Source organism: Macaca fascicularis, chromosome 8 (genome assembly GCF_037993035.2).
Source record: "Macaca fascicularis isolate 582-1 chromosome 8, T2T-MFA8v1.1".
NCBI lineage: Eukaryota > Metazoa > Chordata > Mammalia > Primates > Cercopithecidae > Macaca > Macaca fascicularis.
In genome coordinates this window covers 150,492,649-150,508,032 of record NC_088382.1, presented here as the reverse complement: position 1 = coordinate 150,508,032, position 15,384 = coordinate 150,492,649, and the positions used below count along the sequence as shown (strand labels likewise).

The following is a 15,384-nucleotide window of genomic DNA, read 5'->3' as shown; positions in this document are numbered from 1 at the left end:
TATTTCTTCACACTCAAATAGAAGCTCTTTATCACACTTAAAAAATGTAATTGTGCATGCTTTTTTCATTTTGTTTTCAGTTGCTCTCTGTCTGATTCTCCTGTTAACAGTGAGTTGGTTAAGCCAGGGACCTTATTTTAATTATGGTGTTGTTAATCACCAGTGTGTAGTATATGTAATGACATTCATTGAATTTGTATTATACGAAGAAAGAACTTTTCTCTTAGGTAAAAGTTTTCAAAAGTAGGCAGCAAATTCACAAATTTGGCTTTGCTATGAGATTTTCCAACAAATATAAAGGCTATGATAATAAAAGGGGTGGGGATGGGGGTGTTATATTGTTTGTAGATACTTTTTGACACAGCTGAAATTGGAGTCCTGGCCTTTTAATAATTTGTTTAACAAATATTTATTCTGTAAATCAGGTCCTACTCTGGGTGTGGGGAGAGATAGCGATTATTTTAGTGGGTTAGGTCTCTCTATTCTCCTCAGGCTCCTTCTGCATATAACTTGAGAGAGTATAGGACATTTCGTATAAACATCAACATATCACATTGTAATTGGTAGATTTCAAGTATTATACACCAAAAATTATTTTGTTCTCTTAACAGAATATGACAGATACCTAGCATCTAGCAAAATAATGGCAGCTGCTTACCTTGACCCCAACTTGAATCACACACCAAATTCGAGTACTAAGACTCACCTGGGTACTGGTATGGAACGTTCTCCTGGTGCGATGGAGCGAGTATTAAAGGTCTTTCATTATTTTGAAAGCAATAGTGAGCCAACCACCTGGGCCAGTATTATCAGGCATGGAGATGCTACTGATGTCAGGGTAAGTACGTTTTTCCATGAGACATCTTTAATGTTTATTTAGGTTAAAATTTAATGGCGTGTATGAAGAAAGATAGTGTAATAATTTTCATTTAACGTATCAGGGACTTTTCATATTACAGAAACGTTATTTTTAAGATTTATTAGTTAATATGTGACTGACCAGACTTCTAATTGTTGTAAAGTTTCTTAGAAAAATAGTGACTGAATCATATTTTAGTCATAAAATGCCATTGACTTGTTTTTCCCTCGTAGGTTTCTTTTTTTTAACTCTTGGGTGAGTACTAGGAAACAGTGCAACTAAAATAGCCTCTAATAACTCAAGAAATAAACTACTTTTCTAGAAAGTGTAATTTTGAAGGTATTTGCATGATTTCAGATAGGATAATTTCTTTTAAAACTCTTGAACATACGCTGTGTGTCAGACACTGTGCTAGGTTCTGAAGATGTGAAAGGTCCCTGTGAAGTCCTTGATCTTACAGCTTCGAGCCTGTGGAGGGAGAGACATCATGAATGTGACTATAGTACAGTGCAGAAATGCCTCACGGGAGCTGTTGTGGAAGCTTGGAGGAATAATACCTTTTAAATGTAGAAGTTAGTACTGGAAAGTATTGCCTTTGGGTCTGGGAAGTGAGTAAAGATAGTGATACAGAATTATGGGAGAAGAGCATGCTAGGCAAAGGTAACTACATCTCCCTGAAAGTGGGGAATGAGAAGGTAGCACTGTGATTTCAGAAAGCTGAGTTCAGTATTTAAATGTTCAGTATTTGCTTAGGTGAAGTGTTAAATACCTCCTCTTTCTTCCCCTCTCCACCTAGTCTCTATTCATCTTTAAGGAGTAGAAGTTTCCGTGACAAGGAAGTTTAGATACGTCTTTTTTATTTTCTTTCTTTCTTTTTTCTTTTTCTTTTTTTTTCTTTTTACAGTAGCTGAATTAATTAATTTACTACTCTCTAACTTACATGCCCTTATTATTTTTAACCAAAGCAAAGGGATTGGTAGAATTTAGATTTAAGGCTAAAAGGTCGGGCACAGTGGTCCATGTCTGTAATTCCAGTACTTTGGGAGGCCAAGGTGGGCAGGTCACTTGAGGTCAGGAGTTCGAGACCAGCCTGGCCAACATGGTGAAACCCCATCTCTACAAAAAATACAAAAATTAGCCAGTTGTGGTGGCACATGCCTATAGTCCCAACTACTCAGGAGGCTGAGACAGGAGAAACACTTGAACCCAGGAGGCAGAGGTTGCAGTGAGCTGAGATCGCGCCACTGCACTCTAGCCTGGGCAACAAAGCGAGACTCTGTCTCAAAAAAAAAAAAAAAAAAGAAAAGAAAAGGGATTTAAGGCTAAAGTCTTATCTATAAATTTTACATAATTTTTTGTTACCTCTAAATTTTAATATTAGCGAACCATTTCAAATGGATTATTAAAAATATGATAGCCTCTTTTTTTACAAACTCTTTATGAAGTTGGTTAGCTTTTTTGCTTTTTCTGTTTTTTTCTGCTTCTGTGTTTTACTTTTAACTTTATAAACACTGTCATTTAGTGGAAAGGCCTGAAATGAGGGTCCTTCCGTAAGGTTTTTCAGATAATTCATACTGGAAAGAAATCTTGATGTAACTTGATGTAAGGCTTTTAGTGTATATTCTAGTCTTTGTAGATTTCAGATACAATGAATGAGGAAACTCTTCAATAAAACCATTGTATCAGCCCTAATAAACTTCAGAGCATTCATACAGGAGGCAAACCTTTCGAAGATTATGAATTTGACAAGACATTTAGAAAAAATGTTCAAGACTTACATCAGAAAACTCACCTAGGAAAGAGTGTAACAAATGTGCCATGGTTTTAGTATCAAACTTTCTTCATGTAAGGGGATTACTACCATAGAGCCAGTGTCAATGCAGGCATGTCAGCCTGTAGCCAGTGTTAAAAACTTCCTAGTCATACATTCATATTGTGAAGAAAAATTTACATCAGATGCAAATGCGTAAGTTATCAGAACTCATTTATCAAACTCGTGAATATCAATCTGATCAAATGTATGTGACCACAAACAAGGTGTTTTATTTCACAGTAATTGGCAAATCATCAGTCAATGATTTTCAGATTGAGGCAGAAAAATCACAGTTGGCATTGAATTCACCATAGCCTTTCCTGGGATAGCATGAGGTTCTCATGATACTGAGTCACTGTAATGGAAGATTGGATGTTATTCATAACCCACTTCCATTGAATGCTTTAATGCTATAACATTTGAAAATGCAATATCGTAATTGTAAATTAATGAGTGGATTTGCACATCTGAAGAACATAAGAGGTATCAGACAAAGGAACATTGTGGTTACAGAGTATTGTCAGGAAAGAGAAAAATGGAAGAAACATGACAGCATTTGAAGGCCTGATGACCTTAGAACAGGAAGTGGGGATTGTAGATTGAAGAATTAGATTAGTAAAGAATCTAAGTATAATTACTTGTCAGAAAGAAACTGACCACTGAATAGCATCAAAGGGCATGCCACACAACTATTTTCTGAAATGATACAGCTTCTTGTTATTCAGGTAGTGAATAATTCGATTCAGTCTTAAACTCATAGCTACATTGTCCATTATCATAGCCATGTGCAGCTGTTGAGCACTTGAATGTGGCTAGTCTGAATTGACATGTGCTATAGTATAAAAATATATACCACATTTCAAAGAGTAAGAAAACAGAATAAAATATCTCATCAATGTGTTATGATTACATGTTGAATGGTAATACTTTTGATATAGTAGGTTAACTATATTACTGAAATTGAATTCACCTGTTTATTTTTTACTCTGGCTGCTAGACATTTTAAAATTACTTATGTGGCTTGCATTATATTTCTGCTGGATAGTTGAGCTCTATAGAAAGCAAATTCTTAGAAAGACTGCTTGGATCAGAAAAACTAAAACCTTTTGAGGAGTTTAAAGATTTGTTTTCACCAAGAATGGATTTTTGTAACATTTCATTGTAGAGGCTTTCTCGTGCTTCACTTAATAAGTATTAGTGCTTTTACAGTTGTGTGTGCTAATTGTATGTTAATTAATGTTTGGTTGTTGAAAAGATTCACAAGATTTCACTGTTTATAGGCAATGTCCATTACAGCGACAGTAGTAAAATGATACTCATTGAAGTGATCTGGAGATCTTGGGTCCAGGCTTCTTGGCCTTGGACATGATTTTTCTGTAGATGTGAAACCATTACTGGCTTATGTGTAAAGCACCTTGGTATGAGGAAGTGGTAGGGATCTGTGAGAGGGTCACACAAGCATCTCCATCTACATAGCCAAGCTCAACCTGTGGACCTCCCCAGGCACTGCCAAAATCAGATGCACCTTGTCAGTCCAGTTATTATTACAAAATCGCACTGACAAGCTGGTATATTCTGCCCCTTAAACAGCTCAGGATCCCATGATCACAAACATCACTTATCTTGGCCATAGCTTTGGCCAAGTGTCAGTACCGTGCTTCGGGCAGCCCTAGAGATAAGCGTGGGGTCAATCTAGAACAGCCAAGAGAAATCCAGGCTATACAGTGTTGAATAAGACCAGTCATCTAGAAACATGGCAGTGATAATTCAGAAAAATAATGACATAAAATTCCAAATTCTACTGGAGAAATCGCCTATTTAGGAGAAAGAATGACATTTACACCAGACTTTTCATCAGCAGTGCTGGATGCAAGAAATTGGAACAGTATCTTCAAAGGACTCAGGGAAAATAACGTGTACCTTAGAAGTCTATATCTGATAAACTGTGAATCAAGATAATGTGAAATGAAGGTATCTGCAGAGAAGTAGTGACATAGAAAGCTAATAGCATGGGCTGTCTTTGAAACAATTAGATGATATAATTCTGCATGGAAAAAAGTGAGCCCAGAAGAAGATACTGTAACAGGATGCAAGAGACAGTGGTCCATTGTCATACTTGCTGCCTTATATGCTGTCTTGTACCTCTCTTAATGTCCCCGTAGTCTCTTGAATCTACCACCATGATTTAATCCAACTTTCTGCCTATTCTCCATCTGTCGCCATCCTGTGATTGGTCTCATTCTAGATTTGCAACCTTAGTGCTACCCAGCTGTCAAGCTGTATCCCTCCATCTTGTTCTCTCCTAGACAACCATTTCAAACCTCCTCCACTTTCATGAACTGCAGCACTTGAAGAAGTCCACACATTTCTATGTCTTCCCTTTCCCCAGCATTTGTACCTCACTTCTCTGTCTTTAAACTTCTTGCTACAAAATAACCACCCAGTGCTCCTGTCAAAGGGTTACCTCATCTTTTAGTCACTTAGATCCATTTGCAATCATCCTTTATTCCTCTTTTGCTCTCAAGCCATATCCAATACATTAGCTAATCCTGTCCACATTATCTTCACAAATATATCCAGAACCTACCCATTTCATATCGCCTCCACTGCTACCCCTTTCTTTGAGCTCCTCTCCAGTAGCTGCCTTAAAATGTCTCTTCCATACATTATGGCATGGTATCCTAACTGACATCTTGTTTCCCTACTTGCTCTCCTTAGTCTGTTGATAACCCAGCAGCCAGAATGATCCTGGAGAGATAAAAGCCGGAGTACTTCACTCCTCCACTCAGAACCTGGTTTCATTTAGTCAACATGATCCTTCGAGAGTCTCACCCATCTCCTCTACCCCATCCCATCGTGCCCTGTCACCTTCTGTCCTAGTCACTCACTTTTTCTTTGTTTTCTGTTTGTCTAACATGCCAATCACTGAATCAGTGATTTGCTTAAAACCCCCCAAGAGCTCCCCATTTCTTCCAGACTAAAAGCCAGATTCCTTTTGTGGCCTACAAGGACCTACAGGATCTGGCTGCTTGCTTGTTCTCACTCTGCCCTTACTAATTCTGCCTCCAGGGACATCCCAGTCTAAGAATGCTCCCTTATGGCTCACCATTTCTGTTCTTCTGTCATTGTTTTATTTTCTTCAGATCATTATTATTGACATTGTCTTGTACTTGATTTGTTTGCTCATTTATTAGCTGTTTTCTTCCCCAACTTCTCAAGTTCCGTGACATCAGGGATCTTTGTACTTCATGGTATTATTGCCAACGTCTTCAACAATGTCTAGCAGGCAAACACCAAGTGCTCAGTAGGTATAGGTACTTTTGTTGAATGACTATATGGCATCCAAGGCGAAATGGAATATTTCTGACAGAAATATGTTAGGAGAATTGGCCACAGAAGTAGAAAGCCTTAATTGACAACCACAAATATATTGATTTAATAGCCAAAGATTATGCCTATTCAAAGCGATACCCCACTTTACTGATATCTCTATCAAATCTTTGTACCTAGCTTACTTTTTAAAAAGACATTACAGGGATGAGAACAAATAATTTTATGCCCATACACCAGGCAAGTACTGGGCAAATACCATATGATGGTGCTTAAGATTGCACCACCATTGAGTTCTTGGACAGTATTCTTATCACATTCAAAACCCCTTAAAACTTTTCTGACTGGTACATCGAATTTTTCTAAATATATAGCATAGCCACAGGTTTCAGTACTACTCATGAGCTAGTAGGGAATGGTTGGTAAATCTGAATCTGTAATAATTGTAAATGGAAAAAAATCAGTTCATGTAGTTTGCTAAAATATAGGTGTGTTGGGTTGGATTAATACTAATTACTGTTACCAAGCTGGTAGTGAGAAGACTAGCAATGGGAAGTAACATTGTGTTCAATTTAAAATCATCATTCTGATGGTAATGGGAAAATTTTCAGTGATTTGGGATTCTGCAAGAACAAACTGTGCTATAAACAACTGGTATCTGTAGGGGAAGGGAATTCTTCAGGGAATTTTCCCTGAGTTCGGCCGTAGGGAGGTGCCTGGAGGACTTTTCAGAACAGTCCAGTGGTCTTCAGTGTTTATTGTTAGGTGTCGTCACTGCACACTTCATGTTTAGAAGTGTAAGCTGTTCTCTCTGATAGAGGAGCAGTGAATGTGTATTTAAAAACATTTAAAAACAATTAATTGATTATTAATAAAAATCAGTTAAACATTGATTATTATGAATTCAAATAGTTTTGATTCTAGAAAGGACTATGAAGGTCTTAGAAAATTAAACTCTTCCTTTACAGGATGGAAAGTATCATCTAGGAAGAAAGCTAGAAAGGAAAGCTTTAAGAAAAAGCATAAAAGCTGTGTTAAGGAGAAGAACCTAAGCTAATAGAGCATGAGAAAGAGAAACATTTTGATTTCAAAATCCTTAGAGATAGTGATTGAGGTAGTGATTTCCCATAGGTAGAATGTTGGCTCCTAAAGATGCCTGCATCCTAATCCCCAGAACCTGTGCAGATGTCCTCTTACGTGGCCAGAGGTACTTTGTAGGCGTGATTAAGGCTACAGACCTGAAGGTGGGGAGATGATGAGTCCTTCACTGCAGTGGGCCTTTTATTACTGTGGTCAGTGGGAGGTGAATATGAAAGAAGGATCAGATGCAACATTGATGGAAGGAGAAGACCATGAGCCAAGGAGTGCAGGTGCCCTGTAGAAGCTGGAAAAGGCAAGCTAAGAGCCTCCAGAAAACAGCACGTCCCTGCTGACATCCTTATTTTAGGCCAGTGAGACCCATTTCGTGCTTGTGATTTACAAAACTAAAAGGTAATGCACTTGTTGTGTTTTAAGCCCCCAAATTTGTGGTGATTTATTACGGAGGTAATAGGGAACTAATACAGTGACCGTGGACCATCAAGATAAAAAAGTGCATTCTTTGTCTTAGAAGACTTTTAGAAGGACTCCTAGTTTAGTACTGGACCAAGAGGAGGAAATGTACTAGGTGTTGGAGAACAGGATTTGAATTTCTGGATCTTGTTTTTTGATAACCCAGTGATGAAAGCCTCCAAGAAGAATGATAGGAATCCCTTGGTTTTCTAAAGCTGAAGAGTATCTGAAAGAGAAACACAATGAGAAAAAGAAACACTATACTATAGAAGAATCAGTAATGATGATTATATTTGGTAATTCTTAGGAAGCAGTAAGGAGATGAACAGTGTCATCAATGTGTGTTGCTTCAAATATCTCTTCTAGTAATAAATCTGAAAATTAAGTGTGAGGCTATAGCTAAAAATATAAAATATCCCTTTTTGTCCCCTTTTCCCCACAAACCACTTAATATTCATTTGCACATATTCATTGTCATGTCTTTGTCCTGTGAGACTCTAAGACATCTGAGGGTCAGGATTGCATCTTAACCGTTATTGTGTCACTAGCATCATGCATGTAGTGGGCACTTCAGGTGTTCATGAATAAATGAATGAACATTCATGAAAGAATGAACATGGAGGAAAGAGTCATGTAACCTATTTCGAACAGTGGTGAAGGTCATTTGTTTGAAAGTACTATCTCAAAGGTAAGTGGCTAAATGGAACCAAGCAAAATAATAAAAACTTTCAGAAATGAACAAAACTATGGCCTCATCTCACTAGTGAATAATCAGGGAAATTAAACCATCATAACAACAGTAAAATACCTGTGGGAGTTTTTTTGGTCATCAAATTGATCATCCTAAGATTAATTTTACTCATTATTAATGTGAGATAAATGATACTTTGTAACATTATGCATCAAGTATAATTGGTATAGTTTTGTTGATGGGCAGGAAGTTTGGTTGTACTTATCAAAATGTTTCAGTTAAAGGAAATTTTGCCTGTTTCTATGCAGTGGTCATAAATACTTTTGATGACAGCTAGAAGAATGTTCACAGCAGTATTTTCATTTACACCTTCCTTTCTCCCTCAGAACAAGGAAATCTTTATTCATCAGTAGTAAAATGACCTTGCACATTTAATGTTATGTTTCTGATAAGATACAGGCATGATGTAAACACTGGCTTCTTTTATTTTAACCTTAAAAAGAATCCTTTTACCATGAATGTCTATATGAGAATTTAATCAGAAAAGTTGTGTATTTCTGACACTTGGGATATGAGAGACAGGTTTCAGAGTAGCCGACTGTTGTTTTGTATTTCATAGGACCATATAGATGTGTCTTCAAAGCCACAATGAGAAATTTAAATTTAATTCTGGTACCTTTAGTGGCATTTTAAACACCCATGTCCTATTATCTTTTTAGAGACAGTCATTTTTATTCTAAATGTATGCGTGTGTGATGTGAAAATGGGGCACTTCCATATGGCAGCACTGTAGAGTTGGTTGAGTATACATTCCTCACTAAATACATAGTTTTCAGAATTATTTGTTGAGTTATCCAGACCAGATATTTAGTTCTCAGAATTACTTAAGTTACTGAGTATATACATTTAGCACCACATATTTAAGCACTTTGTATATTTGTAATGTTTGCCGTTACCCAGATAAATTTATAAGCGTGCTAGAGAATGAGCAGTAGTACAGAGTGCAATATGGATGCATAATGAGAAAGCAAAAAATGAAACAGAAGGTAATATCTGTGTGTTTATTGCTTTTCACTATTCCATGGAGAGTGAAAATTGAAAGCTGGTTTACTCATGAGGTACTACTGTATGCAAAGGCAGTGTTACTCAAATCCACACTTGAAGTCACTCTCAGTCTCTTCAGGCAGCATGATCAAGTGAATGTAATAAGATTCTCTCTGTTCCATAAAACTCCAAGACAGAAACCTGCCTTTCCCTAACAAATACCACGGTTCTGGGCTAAGCCTCTTTGAGACTGGTTTGCTGCAGGTCTCCTATATGTGTGCTGTGAGTTCAGAGGAGATGAAGTGACTTTTTCATGGGGTCACTACAGAAGGCAACCAGAGAAGCTGGGCTTTTTCTTAGGATGTGAATGGTGACAATTATAAGAAATGATTTGTGTTCCTCACTGCCTTATATTCAACATCAGTTTATGGAATGATAGACCAAGTGACCTGAGGCAGATGTCTAGAGACCAGTGTAGACATTGATCGCAGCTCTAACAAGAGAGAGCTGCCTCTTGAATTGGTAGTAGTAGTGAGTTGTGGAGCAAGGAGACTTACTGACCTGTGCTTTACCAAGGGTAACTAGTGTTGGTGTGTACTAGGTGTTGACCTGGCAGAGCTGGACAGGGAACCAGGAGCTTTTGTGGGAATTTCGCAGAGGTGCTAGCTTCCATCCTTTATAGTTCAGGGATTTGTGTGTTGTCAAGAAGCTGCAGAAGTCACTTCTGAGAGAATTGTTAAAAGGTGCTCCTTTCTCTAGGCAAGTTCCCCACCCCAGAGTACAAGGTTTAAAGACTAGAATGTGGACTCTCTGCCCTCGGCTGGACATCCTTGTGTAGGTAGGGTACTATCATTTACAGTGGCCCTGTCATGAATTCTGGGCCTTGGATCAAAAAGCCAGGAAGAACATTTTATGCTTCTGTCAGTTCCACATAGGAGTATGTAGGCTGTAAGCATCCTTCCTGTCCTGATGAGAATTAATCATCTTTATGAACCTGTCTTTGACTCTTCCAGCCTGGTCTGTTGTTCATGCTTTCTCTCTTGATACCATGTTTACTCCCTTCCTTTGTCCCTCTCTCTGCCACTTCCTGTGCTTGATAAACAACTTTGTACCTGGGATTGAGTTGTCTGAAAGAGAGATTGACTCTACCACTTCATTCACTCAGTGCCCTGGGAGGTCTGCCACATACCAGGTGCCAGTATCGGGAGCCCAGCACAGCAGCACACGTCCCCGGTGTGCATATACTGGGTTTTGGACAGTTTTTGTATATGGTACATGTTACGATTTGTCTTAGATTATGGAGAAGACTGGGGATAATATCCTTTATTATGATCAGCAGCATTGTGCTGTAATAAAGCAATACTTGGTGAGTGCAGGAACTTTTATGTATGTCTTACAAGTTTTATTATAACTTCAATTAATTGCAATTCTGAAAACTAGTGATTATTTTCTTTCATGGACATTTTCATTTTAATATCAGCATCATTTAAAAAAATACTTGTCTTATCACCTAAAAGATTGAGGGCACAGTTGGTTGTGATTTGCATATCCTCATGTAAAGGGCAGCAGATGGTTCTGTCATGTTCCCAAATGAGTCTTCTATACATGCTGCCCACTTAACAACATATTCTCCCATGGCCCTCATACCTAGGTAGGTACAGGGCAAGAGTCAGTTCTAACACTTAACCTGTCCATTGCTCCAGGAGAAATTTCACCATCTCTAAGGAACATTCCCTGATGACCTCATTCAAAGGTGACCTTCTCCTCTGAACTCAAGGGAACACATGTTAGAAGCATTAGATTTGGGAATATTTTTAAAGAGCAAGTAATAAACTGAAAAGCCCTAATTCAAAGAGCTTTTCATGTATCTCCAGTGTCACCAGAAACATAGCCTTAAGTGTGTGTTCCTGAATGTATGTTTTTTAAAAAAATGATTATGAATGTTGCAGCCTGGTCTTGAACAGTATGATCTCCCTGTTCTAGAAAGTATAACCCCTTCCTTGGGTCTGGACCTTAGAAAGTAGTAACTGAAAGATAACTGGTGTGCTTTGATAGGTTTGGGGGATGATGATAGTGGAATTGCAGAAATGTATTTTTAAGTTTACATGCCTCGTTAATGACGAAAGGAGATAATCTCTTTATGTTTTCTTTTCTAAAACTTCTCCTTGTTCTTGAAAATACTATTTCAGAAACAAAGATTCCTAAGTCATTTATTTAACTTGATATTCTCATACCAAAGATTTCTGATAATTGACTAAAAGAAATGAATATTGCATTACTTTTTAGCATATAGTTTGTTTTTTTTTTTTTTTTTTTTTTTTTTCAGTTTATAACAGTCATTCTTGTGGGGGGTATGTTTTAGGGCATCATTCAGAAGATAGTGGACAGTCACAAAGTAAAGCATGTGGCCTGCTATGGATTCCGCCTCAGTCACCTGCGGTCAGAGGAGGTTCACTGGCTTCACGTGGATATGGGCGTCTCCAGTGTGAGGGAGAAGTATGAGCTTGCCCACCCACCAGAGGAGTGGAAGTAAGATACAAACCTGCTTTGGTGTGATGCACACTTGATTTCTTTTGCTTTTTAAAAACATGCACAAGATAACAAATGTATATGTTTAATTTCCACACTGCTTGTCATTACATCTCTGGTATAAATAAAATTGGTTAGTAATTATTAACCAGTGATCTTTTCTAGACCTCTAGTCTAGCTTTTGGATATTATTAACTATACTTTGAGCCATCCGATTTCAGGCTTCTGTGATGGTCTTTTGCTAGCTGATTTCTCACAGTGCTACTTTGTTTCAACCTTTGCTCCCAGTAAAACTCAAATCCTATATATATATATATATTTATGTTTTCATCCCTTGTCATCCTTTTATGGAGCAGGAGTTGCTATCACACCTAAATACCTTATTAATGGGCTACATAGCTTGTTTCACTATGCCGTGTAATCTAGAGCACACGTACAAAGAGTAAGTGTATATTTGATATTCACATGCAATGTTAAAATTAGGAAGTAATGTCTTAGTGACTCTGTTGAAATGTTAAGGAAAATAAAATTATTTCAGGGCAAATTAAAAGAATTCCCTATAATTGTTCTTTTTCTGGTTCTCCCTAATAATTTTTTTTTTTTTTACTATTAAGCAACTCAAGTTGTTAGTAGGAAATTGTACATCTAAAATACATTTGAGAGAGGTGTAACTTGTAAAAATGGGCTTCTTTTACTAGGGCTCTAATTTTTATAGGTAATGCTACAGAAATAAAGACAATTGTAGATTGAAGAGTGCATTCAAAGGGTCAGTAACTTTGAAGGATCTAAATTAATTAGGGTAGACATTTTAAAAGAAAAAGCATGTTTAGGTGAATAATTTTTGTTTTTTGAGACAGAGTCTCGCCCTGTCACCCAGTCTGCGGTACGGTGACATGAACATGGCTCACTGCAGCCTCTTGGGCTCAAGCGATTCTCCCACTTCAGCTTCTTGGGTAGGTGGGACTGTAGGCACACACCACTACGCCCAGCTAATTTTTGCGTTTTTTGCAGAGATGGGGTTTCAGCATGTTGCCCAGACAGGTCTCAAACTCCTGGGCTCAAACAGTCTGCCCACCTTGGCCTCCCGAAGTGTTGGGATTACAGGTGTGAGCCACCATGCCCAGCCTGAATAAATCTTATGTTGAATAACACCCTACCCCAGTTACAGAGTTCATCAAAGAAATACAGTTGTATTTTCAAATTTGTCAGATAGCTGGTACCGAGTTAACAAAATACTCCTTGAGAATATAGTTTGGTTGGTTCACATCAATGGCTAGAGAAGATTTGACCTCCAGCTATTTAGTCTGTTTAAGCAAGTAAGCATTCCAAAACAAAGGATATGTAAAAGTTAGATTAAAATACCTGCAGGGTTTTTGTTTTGTTTTGTTTTTTTGACATGGGCATCTTGCTGTGTTGCTTGGGCTGGTCTTGAACTCCTTTACTAAGGTGATCCTCCTGTGTCAAGGTACTTATTTAACACAATTATATTATCTTGGTTTATATGGACATGTCAGATGCCGACTTTGTCATAATGAAGTCCTTAGTGCTCAATAAAATGGCCATTGAATCTAAATCTCTTAGTAGATTGTTGTTGTTCTTTTAAGCCAATTTATTTACTTTGTTTCAAGTAAAATTGAATAGGCACTGCTTTACTGACTGGGTCTTGAATCCTCAAAAGGAAGAAGAATTTAGATGGGGTTATATAGAAGTTCTCATAGATTGACCCTACTAGATTAAAGGATGATCAAGATATCGCTCCTCATAATAATACTAATGATGATGATGATGACATTGATGCCTTGTCATCATGAGTGGCTGAGCCAGGGACTCTGCCATCTGTCTGCTTCTTACACCAGAAAACTTAAATATACATTTCATTTTACTGTTCCCAAACCCTATGAGTTAGAGACTATCGTTGTTCTTATTTTACACATGAAAACAAAATTGATAAACTTTTAGTTACGTAGTTTGTGACACAGCTTTTGATTTGAATTTAGCTGTCTGGATTCATAGTACAGGTTTTTAAAACAGATTGCCCATCTCAAAATAGGAATAATGTTGTCTTAAACACTCTGAAAATGTAGCTAGGCTTTTAAGATTAGTGAAAGTTGGCCGGGCATGGTGGCTCACATCTGCAATCCCAGCACTTTGAAAGGCCGAGGCAGGCAAATCACTTGAGTTCAGGAGTTCAAGACCAGCCTGGCCAACATGGGTGAAACCCTGTCTCTACTAAAAATACACAGATTAGCCAGGGATGGTGATGGGTGCCTGTAATCCCAGCTACATTGGAGGCTGAGGCAGGAGAATCACTTGAACCTGGGAGGTGGAGGTTGCAGCGAGCTGAGATCATGCCATTGCACTCCAGTCTGGATGACAGAGTAAAACTCTGTCTCAAAAAAAAAAAAAAAAATTAGTGAAAGTTACATGCATAGTAGGTAGAGATGATGACAGAAGAAAATGTGACAGATAAACTGATGAGGTATTTTCAAGAGTTATGAGGGTTAATACTGATGGTTCTGTATATTTCAAAGGGGAGGAATTTAAGTGTCAGTAAGGAGCAGGAGACTATCAAAAATAACCAAGAGAATTTGGATAGTCCAAATAGAAGTTCCAGAAATCATAGGATAGATAAAATAGCAGATTAGACATAGCTGAAAAATTAGTAAACAAGACAAAAAATTTCCCAGAACATACCACAGAGATGAAAAGATGGAAAATGTGAATGTAAGTTGATGTAACATAAAGAGTAAGAAGGTCAACCCATTCCTAATAGAAACTCAAGAAGAATAAAAAAGAATGGGGAAGAGAGGAGATAATCCTAAGAGATAATGGTTGAGAATATTTTATAATCAATGAATGACATGAGCCTTCAAATACAGGATTAACATAAAATCCCAAACAGAGTCAATAAAACTAAACTGATGCTTTGGCAGATTGTATTAATAGTAAAATATTGTTGTACCAGAGAACACAACAGGATGACACCCAGAGAAAAATTCAGACTTTTCAACAACAATAATAGATGCCAAGAAAATAGTGGGATAATATGTTCAGAGTGGTGGGGAAAGTAGCTGGCAACCTGTATTTGTTTGCCCAGTTAAATTGCCATTCAAAACAGGGTGAGATAGAGACATTTTCCTCAGAGGATTTACCACCAAAGGAACCTCTGACAAAAACACTTTAGGAAAAACGAAAGTGATCTCTGAAGGGGAGGGTCTCGGATGCGAGATGGAAAAAATTGGGTAGATCTAAATATGCATTGGCTCCATGAAATAAAATAGTAACTGAATTTGAAGAACTCACACATAAAATATAAGCAGAAAGGGAACAAAGTATATCAGACAAATAGTAACCAGGGGGAAAAGGATTATACCCTGTTAATATCATGTGAAAAAAATTGTAAACATCTTTTAAAGCATCATTAGGCATGTAGAAGGCAATTACAATACAAGCTATTATCACCAAAAATTTAATAAATATTCCTCACTTAGCTTCCTGGATACCAAACTGCTTTGGTTTTCCTTCATTGACCATTCATAGTCTTTCTGAACTGTTTGGCTTTTAAAT

The 15,384-nt window shown here is 37.5% G+C and overlaps 1 protein-coding gene across 50 annotated transcripts in view; it reads left to right on the top strand.

The window, feature by feature from the left end:
* Positions 1-15,384, top strand: part of PTK2 (protein tyrosine kinase 2) — a 356,961-nt gene that overhangs the window by 110,543 nt on the left and 231,034 nt on the right. For 34 of the 50 annotated variants that reach the window (XM_073999540.1, XM_073999532.1, XM_073999539.1 and 31 more), the window contains 2 exons: positions 612-838; positions 11,651-11,817. In XM_073999540.1, coding sequence (XP_073855641.1) covers positions 644-838; positions 11,651-11,817 — 362 coding nt within the window. In that variant the 5' untranslated portion in view covers positions 612-643. The remainder of the gene's footprint in view (positions 1-611; positions 839-11,650; positions 11,818-15,384) is intronic. The other 16 variants (XM_073999554.1, XM_073999553.1, XM_073999548.1 and 13 more) reach the window with 1 other exon arrangement.